This window comes from Pimephales promelas, chromosome 4, assembly GCF_988280905.1.
Source record: "Pimephales promelas chromosome 4, fPimPro1.hap1.1, whole genome shotgun sequence".
In the NCBI taxonomy this organism is placed as follows: domain Eukaryota; kingdom Metazoa; phylum Chordata; class Actinopteri; order Cypriniformes; family Leuciscidae; genus Pimephales; species Pimephales promelas.
Window position 1 is genome coordinate 2,748,574 of NC_142772.1, and position 16,123 is coordinate 2,764,696.

The following is a 16,123-nucleotide window of genomic DNA, read 5'->3' on the forward strand; positions in this document are numbered from 1 at the left end:
CTCAAATCTTCTGATTGTCACGAGAATTCATTCAGCTCAACCCTCACAGTGCATTATGGGTAATCTCTAGCCGTTGAGTGTACATCGGTTAGACATTCTCTGGCTGTACACTCGTTATCGTGGTGCATTATGGGATTGAATCTAGTAGCAGTGACCTCCATTTTTCATGCAGGATTCGGACTGCTTTGAACACAAAGTGCTGGGAAACGATCTAGCAATACATAAAGTATTCAAGGTTTCTGTTTCTTCATGAAAGCATCTGTGTATTTGACAGTTTTTTTAATCTGTGATAAATTACACAAAACTTCGGGAAGCAGCAAGTGTCAAAGTTTTCAACTCCTCGTCGACTACAAGCAGCAAATCTCACCGACCGGTTATCAAACACACCTGATGTCTGTGTTTTTTGTCCATACAATGAAAGTCATTGGGGTCCAGTGACTTTCATTGCATGAACAAAAACAAATGATCAAAATATCTTCGTTCGTGTTCAACAGAAGAAACCGTTATAGGCTACAGGTTTGGACCGACATAAAGGTAAGGTGAACCACTTCGCAAAAAATCACAGCATGATCTTTGTGAATTAAGACATATTTACACAGCTGGGTTAAAGCTTAATAAAAGCAAGACTAAATTATTCCCACTATCAAGTATTAAGCCTTAGGGAGAGGTCAATATAGGCCTTTGAGTCCCTTGTAGTGAAAATCCAGCTTTTAATGTTGTTTATGTGTCTGTGGTGTTTTTAATATGCTTTAAGACAAAACGTGAAAATTCATAAGTCGACAGTATTGATTAAAACTGCAGTGAACTGAAGACAGTCTCAAAAACACAGTTTGAAATCGCTGGTGTTTCTGACGTCACAAACGACCTTGTAACCAATCAGATCAACCAGTGGATCTCTGAGTGAGTGAGTGGAGGCGGGGCTCATTCGCATATTCATAGAATCACGTATAATGAGGCAAATGTGCAGAGATTATACTTTAAAGTTTAACGGGTTATTTAAGCTTTTATTTCTAGTGATAAGTAACGTTTACAAGCTGTTTAATTTGAGTAATGAATTCAAACAAAATCCATGATGAGAAATCCAATGAAGCTCCTGACATGAGTAAGATTTTGAGTGAATTTATCTTACATATAATGCTGTAATCTAATATTATTCCTGGGCCAGCTGTGCATATTTAATTTTTATAATGTTTATCGGCTCATGGCTTATCGAAATATAGTAAGCTGTCATTTTGCAGTTAACCAGGTCATTATTACATGATTCACTAGTCTCTGAACTCTAGCTAAAAGTGCCAATATCAAAAAAACATTTAGTAGCATGAAAATAAAGTTAAACCCTTGTATAAAACAAATGTTGTAAATGAGTGTTAAAAGGCCTTTGTGCAGAGTCGCACAGCGCGTGCTGTTTTGCTCCTCCCTGCGCGTGCGCGTGCGTGCTCGAGTGACGTCACTGCACGGTGAGATCTCCACACAGACTCAAAGATTTAGTTTTACATTGGACTGATGGATGGTTTACGAAGAATCTTTTCTTTCTAATAAGAGCAAAAGTACTTAAAAGAGGTAAGCTAATATTGCATGTTATTATTTATTTATTTATTTTTTTCTTAAAATTTTGGGAAAGAGCAATATGTGTTTAGGAAATTGTAGACTCTGTGATGCATTTAGGTCTATTTGATAGTTTGACTGTTTAATGTGCACACATTTTAAGTTGCCGTTGTTACAGTGTGAAAACACAACTAACTATAGGGTTAGTGTATAATTTAGGGGTTACACTTTATTTTAAAGTGTCCTTGTTATAGCCTAACAGAAAATTATGCATCAACAAACCCTAATCCTATTGTAACTACATGTTGTTAACTAATATAAATAAGTAAATTAATTATAGCTATACTGTAATATGGACATCGTAACAGTGTAACTGATTTAGGGGTTAGTTGTTAATAATTATGCATACTTTTCTGATAATAGTAACATGTATGTAAATAAAATTAAGTGACACTACCAAAATATCTTCTAAAAAGGTTTAATCAGTCTTTACATTGTTATCTAATAAATATATATAATGATAACATGATAAATTTACTTGAAATATGAAGATATTGAGACCTGTTTTCATATAATGCAACTTTAATAAGTGTTTTTTCGTACTCCACTGAATTTGTTTCACTCGTAAGTATAAACCAGAGAAAAAAACAAAGATATGTTGTTAACATATGATTTTTGCTCCGTATTATCTTTGTTTAACTGATATATGATGATTATACTCATTAGTTATTATGATGATATGTAAACAATATGATCTCACTGTGCAAGTTTGCTCTGAACATTGATATTGGAAGACTTAATGCATGCTATTGAAATGTATGTGTTCACTAACACCAAGTTAAGTGAACTTACCAATTGAAGCACACTGTGAACAACAAGTTTAGTCAACTTGGCAGTTTAAGTGCATTATATGAAACATGTTAAGTGAACTCAATTCATTGAAGTAGTCTACATGAGCATCAAGTTAAGTGAACTTAATTCTTAAGTGAAAGATTTGTTATCACAACATTTTTTCTTTTGTCAAATCAACTTAAATAGTTTATTTAGTTCAGATAACTTATTATTTTGAGTTTCTGATGATTAGATCAGTCTCCTTCAATGTATTAACTCACTTTTTCCAGTTCAATAAACTTAAAATTTTAAGGCAACCAGGTTACTTAATTTTTTTAAGTTAAACCATTTTTTACAGTGTAAAGACATACAGCAAGTTCACTTAACTCGAAGTGCACTATATGAACACAAGTTAAGTGAACTTGGTAGTTTAAGTAGAGTCACATGAGCACCAAGCTAAGTGAACTTAAGTTTACATGTTATTTTAGTGCAGTTGAACTAAAAACCATGTTCATGTAAATGCACAAAATCCAGTGAGATAACCTGTGTACAACCTGTGTTTTTTACGTTATGTGCAAAAATAGCATAATGAACATGCACACTTGTACTCCTAGAAAATGAACCTGAATATGTTTTTGCGTTTCAGGTTATTATTAGCATGGTGACGCATCTCTATAATGGCAGAAAGTAACAGGACCAACGAGGCTCCACAACTCATCTTGTGCAGTAATCAAGCAAAGATTTATGATTGTAATCAGTCAGATCCCATGAGATCTGAAAGCCCGATGCCGCTGGTGGACGCCTGGCTGGTCCCAGTGTTCTTCACCCTCATCATGTTTGTAGGCTTGGTGGGGAACTTTTTGGTCATCTATGTCGTCGTCAAAAACCAGCAGATGAAAACGGTTACAAACCTCTACATAGGTATGAAAGGTTTGTTTCTCAGAATAGCATGTACAGTGCTTCTCTCAATGTTTTAATAAACACTCTCTTTCTCTTCAGTTAATCTTGCAACCACAGATATACTTTTCCTGGTTTGTTGTGTTCCTTTCACTGCCACTTTATACACTCTTCCTAGCTGGATATTTGGGGACTTCATGTGTCGGCTGGTCAATTATCTGCAACAGGTGAGAGCGTTTTTACTGTGTAGAATTTTTTCCATGTAGGGGAGGGGGAAAATGTAATGCATGAAATGCCATATTGTAAATAAAGACCAATGATATATGAATACATTACAGTATCTTATTTGAGCAGAAATATGGGCAAAATGCATTTATAACTGAATGGCTACTTAACGTGGTGCTCATGTCGACTGAAGTTTACTCTGTGTTCATAGTGTACTTAAATTGTTGGGTTCACTTAACTTGGTGTTCATATAGTGTACTTACAGAATTAAGTTTACTTCATTTGGTGTTCATATAGTGTACTTACAGAATTAAGTTCACGTAACTTGGTGTTCATTTAGAGTACTTGCAGAATTAAGTTTACTTAACTTGGTGTTCAGCGTACTTTTTCATTCAGTGTACTTACAGAATCAAGTTCACTTAACTTGCTGTTCATTTAGCGTACTTACAGAATTAAGTTCACTTAACTCGGTCTTCATTCAGTGTACCTACAGAATTAAGTTCACTTAACTCAGTGTTCATTAAGTGTACTTACAGAATTAATTTGACTTAATTTGTTTATATAGCGTACTTACAGAATTAAGTTCACTTAACTTGGTGCTCATTTAATGTACTTACAGAATTAAGTTCACTTAACTCTGTGCTCATTTAATGTACTTACAGAATTAAGTTCACTTAACTTGGTGTTCATTCAGTGTACTTACAGAATTAAGTTAACTTAACTTGATATTCATTTAGCGTACTTACAGAATTAAGTTCCCTCAACTCGGTGTCCATGTAGCATACTTACAGAATTAAGTTCACTTAACTCTGTGTTCATTCAGTGTACCTACAGATTTAAGTTCACTTAATTCAGTGCTCATTAAGTGTACTTACAGAATTAATTTGACTTAACTTGTTTATATAGCATACTTACAGAATTAAGTTCACTTAACTTGGTGCTCATTTAATGTACATACAGAATTAAGTTCACTTAACTCAGTGTCCATATAGCGTACTTACAGAATTAAGTTCACTTAATTTGGTATTCATTCAGTGTACTTACAGAATTAATTGGACTTAACTTGTTCATATAACATACTTACAGAATTAAGTTCACTTATTGTTAATGTAACTGAACCTTAATTGCTAAGTTCACTTAACTTTGTGATCATGTAGTTGACTTAATATCTTCCATGATGTCTAGTTGTGGAGCCTTATTTACAGGTGAACTTGAAAAATTAGAATATCGTGCAAAGGTTAATTTATTTCAGTAATTCAACTTAAAAGGTGAAACTAATTGATTACATAGACTCGTTACATGCAAAGTGAGATATTTCAAGCCTTTAATTGTTATAATTTTGATGATTATGGTTTACAGCTTATGAAAAACTTCATAAATTGAAACTCATCAAAATTATAAAGGCTTGAAATAAAGGCTTGAAATATCTCACTTTGCATGTAATGACTCTATATATTAGTTTCACCTTTTAAGTTGAATTACTGAAATGAACTTTTGCACAGAATTCTAATTTTTTGAGTTTTACCTGTATAACTGAATGGTTGCACATCCATCTAAACTGTTCTTGCCTAAACCGTACAGTATATGCTGAATGTGTGATCTAGGTGTGTGTGTCTTTGACTGATCTCAGGTCACTGCTCAGGCAACCTGCATCACTTTGTCTGCAATGAGTGTGGATCGGTTTTATGTGACGGTCTACCCACTCCAGTCTCTCCATCATCGAACACCACAGACGGCTCTGACTGCATGCACCACTATTTGGATATGTATGAAAGGGTTATTTTGAATGAATGGCTTTTATTTTCATAGTTTTTATTGCCTATTGGTAAAATAAATGATTATATTCATATCTTTTCACGCAGGTTCTCTGCTGCTTTCAGTGCCGATCGCGTTGTATCAGCACACAGAGTCTTCGTTCTGGTTCGGTCCGCAGACGTACTGCACCGAGGCCTTTCCTTCTCTCGTTCATAAGAGAGCTTATATTCTTTACTCCTTCTTGGCTGTTTACTTGCTGCCTCTGATCACCATCTGCATGTGTTACACTTTCATGCTCAAACGCATGGGTCAAGCCACGGTGGAACCTGCTCATGGCTGTAACCAGGTACTGTGGTGTTACATTTCTGCATTATAACGCTAAGTGCACTTAAGTACGCTATATGAACACCAAGTTAAGTTAACTTAATTCTGTAAGTACACTATGTGAACACCAAGTTAAGTGAACTTAATTCTGTAAGTACACTATATGAACACCAAGTTAAGTTAACTTAATTCTGTAAGTACACTATGTAAACACCAAGTTAAGTGAACTTAATTCTGTAAGTACACTATATGAACACTAAGTTAAGTAAACTTTATTCTGTAAGTACACTGTGAGCAAGTTAAGTTAACTTTATTCTGTAAGTACATTATGTGAACACCAAGTTAAGTGAACTTAATTCTGTAAGTACACTATGTAAACACCAAGTTAAGTGAACTTAATTCTGTAAGTACACTATGTAAACACCAAGTTAAGTGAACTTAATTCTGTAAGTACACTATGTAAACACCAAGTTAAGTGAACTTAATTCTGTAAGTACACTATGTAAACACCAAGTTAAGTAAACTTAATTCTGTAAGTACACTATGAACAAATTAAGTTAACTTTATTCTGTAAGTACATTATGTGAACACCAAGTTAAGTGAATTTAATTCTGTAAGTACACTATGTGAACACCAAGTTAAGTAAACTTAATTCTGTAAGTACACTATGTGAACACCAAGTTAAGTAAACTTAATTATGTAAGTACACTATGTAAACACCAAGTTAAGTGAACTTAATTCTGTAAGTACACTATATGAACACTAAGTTAAGTAAACTTTATTCTGTAAGTACACTGTGAGCAAGTTAAGTTAACTTTATTCTGTAAGTACACTGTGAAGAAGTTAAGTGAACTTAATTCTGTAAGTACATTATGTGAACACCAAGTTAAGTGAACTTAATTCTGTAAGTACACTATGTAAACACCAAGTTAAGTAAACTTAATTATGTAAGTACACTATGTAAACACCAAGTTAAGTGAACTTAATTCTGTAAGTACACTATGTAAACACCAAGTTAAGTGAACTTAATTCTGTAAGTACACTATGTAAACACCAAGTTAAGTGAACTTAATTCTGTAAGTACACTATGTAAACACCAAGTTAAGTAAACTTAATTCTGTAAGTACACTATGAACAAATTAAGTTAACTTTATTCTGTAAGTACATTATGTGAACACCAAGTTAAGTGAATTTAATTCTGTAAGTACACTATGTGAACACCAAGTTAAGTAAACTTAATTCTGTAAGTACACTATGTGAACACCAAGTTAAGTAAACTTAATTATGTAAGTACACTATGTAAACACCAAGTTAAGTGAACTTAATTCTGTAAGTACACTATATGAACACTAAGTTAAGTAAACTTTATTCTGTAAGTACACTGTGAGCAAGTTAAGTTAACTTTATTCTGTAAGTACACTGTGAAGAAGTTAAGTGAACTTAATTCTGTAAGTACATTATGTGAACACCAAGTTAAGTGAACTTAATTCTGTAAGTACACTATGAACAAATTAAGTTAACTTTATTCTGTAAGTACATTATGTGAACACCAAGTTAAGTGAATTTAATTCTGTAAGTACACTATGTGAACACCAAGTTAAGTAAACTTAATTATGTAAGTACACTATGTAAACACCAAGTTAAGTGAACTTAATTCTGTAAGTACACTATATGAACACTAAGTTAAGTAAACTTTATTCTGTAAGTACACTGTGAGCAAGTTAAGTTAACTTTATTCTGTAAGTACACTGTGAAGAAGTTAAGTGAACTTAATTCTGTAAGTACATTATGTGAACACCAAGTTAAGTGAACTTAATTCTGTAAGTACACTATGTGAACACCAAGTTAAGTAAACTTAATTATGTAAGTACACTATGTAAACACCAAGTTAAGTGAACTTAATTCTGTAAGTACACTATATGAACACTAAGTTAAGTAAACTTTATTCTGTAAGTACACTGTGAGCAAGTTAAGTTAACTTTATTCTGTAAGTACATTATGTGAACACCAAGTTAAGTGAACTTAATTCTGTAAGTACACTATGTGAACACCAAGTTAAGTGAACTTAATTCTGTAAGTACACTATGTAAACACCAAGTTAAGTAAACTTAATTATGTAAGTACACTGTAAACAAGTTAAGTGAACTTAATTCTGTAAGTACACTAAATGAACACCGAGTTAAGTGAAAACAGCTATTTTAGTACACTGTGAACACAGAGTAAACTTAGCAGTTTTAGTCGGCATGAGCACCACGTTAAGTGAACTTAAATACCCAAGTTTTGAGAGACCCAATTACTTAATTAAATTGAGGAAACAAGTTTTCAGTGTAGAAGAAAATTATGAATATTCAGACACCATATATATATATATATATATATACATATTTTTATATATTTGTTTTACTAGCAGAAGGAGTCTAACAGAAGGACGGACAAAACCAGTGGAATATCAACTGAGTTCATAACTCAGTATCAGAGTTCTCATTACCATTTTCTAAACTATAGCAAATAAACTGTGATAATGTGAGAGATGTTGAAGCTGTCTGAATAAATGTAGTTTTGACTATATATGACCCATAATGAACCCTGACGTGTCTGATGGTGTTTGTTTTCCAGCTGCAGACTCCAGCGGAGCGAGTGGAGGCCGTGCGGACCAGAGTCTCCAGAATGGTGGTTGTGATGGTTCTGCTGTTTATATTCTGCTGGGGTCCAATTCAGATCCTGATTCTCTTTCAAGCATTCTGTTCTGAAGATGTCAGTCACAGTTATACACTCTACAAACTCAAGATCTGGGCTCACTGCATGTCCTATTCCAATTCCTCCATAAATCCCGTGATCTACGCATTTATGGGAGCCAACTTTAGGAAGGCCTTCAGAAGTGTGTTTCCTCTGATCTTCAAAAGGAGCTCGAGAACAACCGAGGCTGTAACCTATAACAGAGAGATGAACTTTCTTTCATCCCAACCTCAAAGGATGCTTTGGACAGGTTATGCATAATCAGACCTTTTATAAGCGAAATCAATAACACTTTTATACCATGGTCTGGGTGAATAATACTCGATACTGATTGGCTGCTGCAGGGTGTACATTAAAAAGTGATAGAGGACACCTAGTAAAGGAGTTCTGGTGAAACTGACTGTTCAATGCGCTGGCTACATCAGCTGTGTGTAACCATAGCAACAGGCAGCGGACTAAATGTCTCCGGTTGCTAAATAAACCGTCAGGCGTAACCAGGGAAACCAAGTTTGTTTGTAAAAACTTTAGATTTCGATTGTAAAACTAATTAAAATCTAAACTTATGTTTTAAAAAATGTGTTATTTGTAAAGAAGGACATCATTTTTGATTCAACTGGAACAAACAATCAAATTAAAACAATTCTTTCCAAATACTCTATATGGGACTGAATGTATACACTTGTGAAAAAGAAATACACTTTAAAAAAGAGTACTTATTACAGAAATAATAGCTACACTTTAAAATAATGTACTTGGGTGTGAACTAATGTAATGCTTTACAAATGCATGTTAATTGCAATTAAATAAAAATGTATTTGTTGACATTTAACCAGTCAGATCAACGTGTGAGTGGAGGCGTGGCTCATTTGCATATTTATAGAACCGCGTATACTGAATAAGGCGAGGGTGTCGAGTTACATTCAAGATATAAGGCATGAAGAATTTTTTTTTTTTAAGGGAAAAACGTTTAAATATGTAATTTTGTTGATCAAAGATGAGTTTTAAGGGATAAAATTATTGACTACGGGGGAATTTAAAAATGTATATTAAATGCAAATAGCTCTCGTTTTTTACTTTATGTAATTTCATAACTTCTATGGTTAAAGTATATTGCTAAATGTTCCGTCAAAAACGATTGCATGTATGGTTAGCTGAAATATACTTCAGTGTTATATTGAAACTTTTATGTGATGTGTTTAACTATATTTGTTACACATATGTTATGATGAAGTTGCAATTTTGTACATTTAAAATATATTAACTTTAAATGTAATGTCAAGTACAATAATCAAGTCCTTTACACGTACTTTAGTAATTTAGTCAACACATTAACATAAGTGTACATATTAAAAATATTGTACTTTTTTAAGTTTGTGAAGAAACAGTCATGAAAGTGTACTCTTATATCATTTCTCTTTTATTATATTATCTGCAAGTGCAGTTTTTTAAAAAGTAAACTTTTAATATTTAAAGTACACCACAAGTGAACATTCAATAGGCCTATAATTAAGCACACTTTTTAAAGTGGGTAGCTATCTTTCATCTCTACAGATAAACAGAAATATCCACGAACATAACTTTAACAAAGCATTGTTGGTAACATTTAGGTGATGGGGACAGCACATCATGTCTTTGATTTAGACTAGTAGTGTAAGAATAATAATTTCACAAGTTAGTTCCCGATTAGTTCATACTTCGATATGATTTCAAATGCAAGATTTTTTTGTTTCTGGCTGCAATTCACTTAACAGCCACAGGTGTCACTAATAACAACGTTTTCTGAATTCTGTATTTCTAGTGAAAGTGTTTATGAATGAATATGAATTAAAACTAAATCCACAAAAAATGATCCCATGATTAGAGCAATTTTCCACATAGATTTTTTGACAGGTACCAATATTTCGAGGTATTTTGTTGTGTTTTAAGGTGAAAGGAAATGCCCGACCGTAACTGAAACGAATAATGTCGTGAAAGAACATTATTTTCCATTTTCTACAGATATTTGTTTCTTACAGTGAACCTCTTGGACCAACACCACTGAAATGGATGTCATTTTTGTAGTGAGTGCAATAAGACTTTTGTTGTTTGTTGTAATGAATTTATTACAATAATACACATGTAATTGAATCATGTTGATGTCAATGTGGGAGGAACACCAAATCACTCAAATCCCAATGAATAGAAATCAAATAGCTTATATAAAACGTTAAATACCTCGGTGACAGCAACTGAGTGTGTTTCATCACTGAAAGCATCAACAAACCCTTGTACAAGCCACGCCTTGTTATTTTTAAATCGAATCAGCATAAATAGAGTTAAATAGTTACAATGATATTTTGTTTTGGTGCAATGTATTCGAGTTGCTTGTTAAGGTTTAAGACAGGTAAATAAATAGACAGATTTAATTGTCGTCCGATAGGTTTTGTTCAGCTGTTGCGTCTCGGTCGACGGTAGGTGTCGCTGTGAGCGCGCAGTGTCCTCGAGCCGCAGTGAGTGGAAGAAGAGCTCTGATGACAGCAGTCGCGCGCAGGTGAGAAATCTCACTTATATTTGAACACCCTTTTTGTAGTTAGTTATTACAGCCCACTTAAAGCAATCAAATATTACTACTTTACAATGCAGCGTAAACTATCGATAACTACACGTACATGATTAAAAACTACCGTGTATGATATGAAAGCATTCAGAAAGAGCAGCACATCAGAGTGCGTCAGTGTCAGTCAGAGGAAAATACATCTCTTGATGAAAATTGTGCTAACGTGAACGAGCCTTTGTGTTTGATGTGAACGTGTTTTCAAGACAAATCTATATATCTTTTTGTCTGTCTATCCATTTATCCGTCCGTCCGGTGTTCTGCCAATTTTTGCTGCCTTGTCGAAAAATGGTACCGTAGCGCGAATTGATCACAGAATGCCGATTAAAGTCGTATGAAATACAATTGTAAGATATGAGTAGCTACTGTATACTGTAGACTACTGTTTTTGTTTTTAAAACGGTGTGAAAAGTAAAAATTATCATAAAATATTCATCTTTGACTTGTCAAAGCGCCTTTCCTCATATAGTAACTGAAACTTTCAGTTATTCCTTTTCAGCTGGCTGACCGTACAAATATTCATATGATAGTAAGCATTTTTTAAAGGGAAATTATACATTATAACAGGAAAATGTACCTTTTGAAAAAAAAAAAAAAAAAAAAAAACCGGAGTCTGCACATGCGCATAACCGGTAAGTAGCAAATCTCGATGGGTAGCATGAATTGTCAGAACACCGGCTGTCTATCTTTCTATATATCTGTCTGTCTGTCCAGCATCCATCCATCTATCGATCTGTTTATCTATCTATGTCTGTCTGTCTGTCTGTCTTTCTAACGTTCTTTCTATCTATCTATCTATCTATCTATCTATCTATCTATCTATCTATCTATCTATCTATCTATCTATCTATCTATCTATCTACCTATATATATATATATATATATATATATATCTGTCTGTCTGTCCAGCATCCATCTATCTATCTATCTATCTATCTATCTATCTATCTATCTATCTATCTATCTATCTATCTATCTATCTATCTGTCTGTCTGTCTGTCTGTCTGTCTGTCTGTCTGTCTGTCTGTCTGTCTGTCTGTCTGTCTGTCTATCAAGCCAACACATAAAAGTTTACCATAACAAAGTGTCCTTGTTTAGTTATGACGTTTGCACTATTAATCTTGCGCATTTGTTCCCAGTGTTCACATCATGTCTGGAGGACTCGGAGGGTTCGCTCAGATCACGGACTGTTTGTACATCGGCAACGGCAAAACGGCAAACGACTCTTCAGTCATACGCTCTCTCAACATCACATGTGTTATTAATGCAACTACTCAGGACACAAGAAACGCGAACATTCCCACGATGGATTATATGCGCGTGTCCGTCTCCGATGATCCCGAATCCAGACTCGCGGAGCATTTTGACGCAGTCGCTGATAAGATACAGCAGGTCTGTGAAGAGCATGGACGAGTCCTGGTTCACTGTAACGCAGGCGTCAGTCGATCCGCGTCTCTGTGTCTGGCGTTCCTGATGAAACACTGTCATCACACACTAGCAGAGGCTCACACACACCTCAAAGCTCAGAGACCCATCATCAGACCGAACCCCGGCTTCTGGAGGCAGCTCATCGAGTACGAGCGCAAAATACATGGAGAAAACACAGTCAGAATGATCAACTCTCCTGTTGGAGACGTTCCAGATTTATATGAGAGAGAAACAAGGGGATTGATCCCACTTTAGGAGAGGAAATGTGTGTTTCTCTTATTATTTCATTCATATTTGAATGATTTTGAATTTTTTTGGGAGGGCGTATCAACGATATGTTTGATTTTATAAGTTCATAATTAAGTGTTTGTGATGTTATGCAATAAAAAGACAGAAAATGGCGGAAGAATTCTTAGTTTGGCATGTTGATTGAAGTGCAGTGACACAATAAAATGTTAGTATGCTTAAAAAATGAGTCAAAACATAAACCTTGTCGCATTCATTTTAAAATCCCACTATAGTGAATTTGTACCCCTTAAAACTTGACTCATTTAGTATACAATACAATATGCAAATGAGCCCCGCCCCCACTCACTCACTCAGAGATCCACTGGTTGACGATCACTCGTTGATCTGATTGGTTACAAGGTCGTTTGTGACGTCAGCGATTTCAAAGCGTGTTTTTGAGACTGTCTTTGATTCACTGCAGTTTTAAGGAGAAAATACTCAGCAATGCTGTCGACTTATGAATTTACACATGGTTTGTCTTAAAGCATATTAAAAACACCACATACACACATGCATAAACAACATTAAAAGCTGGATTTTCACCCATTAAATCAAATTGACAAGTATTATTTTTAATGGTATATTGCAGTTTAAAAAAAAAGATTTATCGTGCACATCATTGTTATTATTTTTATTCATGCGCCTCATAATCTTGAATCAAAATATCTTCCCTATACGCCTTATTCACGGCAGCGCCATCTTTGCAAACATCTGTGTGCATTGACCTCAGACATCCACTAAAAATCATCTTGGGACTAGATTATTAAAATCAACGCAAATATGGCTCAGAAAAAGTTGGCATCACTTGCTTGCAGATGCCATCTGGTTCATTTTATTTGTTGGTCAGTGCAATGGCATTCAGACATTGCAATGCGGATTACATGTAAGATTGTTGTGGTTTACCAAGAATATTTTTGAACCAACAATATCCGTGAACAAGAAAGTTCAAAGGCAAATTCCTCTCATGAAAAAAATAAACAATAAAAAATCTGGCCAGTGCACATTGAGAGTGAAAATTATTAAAATATTAGAGTGATTCCTCCTAACAATGTCAGTAATGTGTGTGTAACTTTAAAGGGATAGATTTAAATATAACCTAAATTTATTCAGACACCTTCAACATTTCTCATTCCCATTATCACAGTTTATAAAATGGTAATAAAATATGACAAGAACTCAAATTAGTTGATATTTCACTGATTTTGTCCATCCTTCTGTTAGACTGTCTCACAAATCAATTTAGAATTCAGTTTACTTTATTTTGATCTCCTCACTTACCGAAATAAATTAACTAAAGTGTCCACTTGGGAAAAAAAAATATAACAAAAATATATCAGGTGTCTGAATATTTTTTGGTTTGATTGTATGGATATATTACCAATAACATAAATATTTTTTAATAACCAAAAATTATTCAGACACCAGATATAGTTTATATATATATATATATATATATATATATATATATATATAGTTTCCTTGAGGTTCACTTGTAATGTTAAAGGAGTCACTTTAAAAAAAACACTTTTGCTGATAATTTACTTAAATTAAATTAAATTTGTTAATAAATTAAAATTAATAAATTAAAATAAATATTGCTGCTAATTTAATTTAACATTTTTTTAAAGGTTTTTGATGAAAACATTCCAGGATTTTCTCCATATAATGGACTTCAATGGGGTCCAAATGGTTCAAGGTCCAAATGAGAGTTTCGGTGCAGCTTCAAAGGGCTTTAAACGACACCAGACGATGAATAAGGATCTTATCTAGGACCCTTGAGTCATGACTCGAAAAATGATTTGTTCATTTTGATGTACGAGTTTGAACAGGAGAGTCACGAACGCTCATCACAGAGCAAGGCGAGCATTTGAGCTTATAAAACGTAAACTTTTTTATTTATTTTTTAAATGAGCGATCGTTTTGCTTGTTAAGACCCTTATTCATCGTCTGGAATCGTTTAAAGCCCTTTGAACAGTTTGCAATGAAACTCTCATTTGGACCTTGAACCGTTTGGTTCCCATTGAAGTCCAGGAGAAAAATGCTGGAATGTTTTCATCAAAAACCTTAATTTCTTTTCGACTGAAGAAAGAAAGACATGGACATCTTGGATGACATGGGGGTGAGTAAATTATCAGCAAAAGTTTTTTTCAAAAAGTGAACTACTCCTTTAATAAAGTTTTTTGCCCCTATTCTGACCCTCGGTCTGAAATAACTAGTTTTTAAGGCTTGTCATAAAATCATCAAGCAAAATCATAAAACAAGCATAAAAAACTTTTATTTGAACAATATTGTTCATCAAACATTACCTTGGTTTTACACAGACAAGACAAATAAATATTATTCGTAAAAAAAAAAAAATTACGGGTTATTAATGTTACTTGATTTATGTTATAGCGAAACATGATTCACTTTTTCAAGTCTTCACCGGTTTCTGAACTTCGGCCCACGTGCGCTTCACCATCTTTGTTTCCTTTGGATCCGATGTGCTGAAATTATAATAATCTGCATGCATGGTGCCTCAGAAACATTTATGCATTTTTAGGTTTTGAAATCTTAAAAAAGTCCTTTGCAATGGAGATCTACTGTAAAAAAAATATATTTTCACGATTTGAAATCACAACATTTTTTCCTTTTGTCAAATCAACTTAAATAATTTATTTAGTTCAGATAACACAATATTTTGAGTTTCTGATGATTAAATCAATCTCCTTCATTGTATTAACTCAATTTTTTTTTTCATTTTAATGAACTTAAATTTTTAAGGCAGCCAGGTTACTTCATTTTTTAAGTTAAACCAAAAATATTTTTTTCTAGTTTGTTTTTTTGGCAAGTGAAAATTCTCACACAACACACCATGATGGTGAATATTTGATATGTGGTATAATGTGACCATGAAGATTGCTTCCTTTTAAAGGTTATTATGATCAGATGCCCTGGGCATTGTGCAAATATTCCTGGTCCGGCCCATGAGGCTGTGCGGGGCTTTCCATCTTCCTGAATTATGACTGTATAGTCTTCACAGTACTTTTTCATTGTCTGGTTTCCTGGACCAAAAAACACACAGAACTGAAAGTTATTCTGTGAAAGTTATGAAACTGGTTGGCATTGTTTTGGAGTGCTATAGCAGATAATACATTATTAACACATTTTATGTTTACATGGAGGTCTATTTCTGACACACAAGAAAAAAATGAGATAAAATAAAACGAAATTATGAGATTGCAAAATCTAAATGATGACATAAAAGACTTTTATCTCATAATTATGATTGACACAAATATTGTTATTTTTTCTAATATAGCGGAAACAGGCTTTTAATTTAGTGAAGAATTGATCTCAACATAAAAACAGAAAGTCTGTGCATTTAATGTTTCATTGCAAATCTGATTCTCAATAGTGAGCAAAATTGTTTTACACACAACATCCAATTAACTTATTTTATATATATATATATATATATATAGGCCTATGTAATGCTTTGCAAGCAGTCTATCGTTATTT

General features: G+C 33.7%; 2 protein-coding genes across 4 annotated transcripts; both read left to right on the plus strand.

Moving 5' to 3' along the window:
* The first annotated feature begins 3,034 nt into the window (after window positions 1–3,034).
* On the plus strand, window positions 3,035–9,570 carry kiss1rb (KISS1 receptor b). Of its 2 annotated transcripts, none has more exons than XM_039662146.2 (5): window positions 3,035–3,297; window positions 3,376–3,500; window positions 5,129–5,264; window positions 5,361–5,599; window positions 8,194–9,569. In XM_039662146.2, exons 1-5 carry the CDS (start codon window positions 3,054–3,056, stop codon window positions 8,572–8,574), a joined length of 1,125 nt encoding a protein of 374 aa, XP_039518080.2. In that variant the 5' UTR covers window positions 3,035–3,053; the 3' UTR covers window positions 8,575–9,569. The 2 variants fall into 2 exon arrangements, with proteins under 2 accessions (XP_039518080.2, XP_039518081.2); XM_039662147.2 differs by having other exon boundaries at window positions 3,157–3,297; window positions 3,452–3,500; window positions 8,194–9,570.
* A 1,169-nt stretch (window positions 9,571–10,739) lies between these two features.
* Window positions 10,740–12,743, plus strand: LOC120472112 (dual specificity protein phosphatase 14). Of its 2 annotated transcripts, none has more exons than XM_039662163.2 (2): window positions 10,740–10,843; window positions 12,046–12,743. In XM_039662163.2, exons 1-2 carry the CDS (start codon window positions 10,824–10,826, stop codon window positions 12,587–12,589), a joined length of 564 nt encoding a protein of 187 aa, XP_039518097.2. In that variant the 5' UTR covers window positions 10,740–10,823; the 3' UTR covers window positions 12,590–12,743. The 2 variants fall into 2 exon arrangements, with proteins under 2 accessions (XP_039518097.2, XP_039518098.2); XM_039662164.2 differs by lacking the exon at window positions 10,740–10,843 and adding an exon at window positions 10,869–11,538.
* Window positions 12,744–16,123: the final 3,380 nt, after the last annotated feature.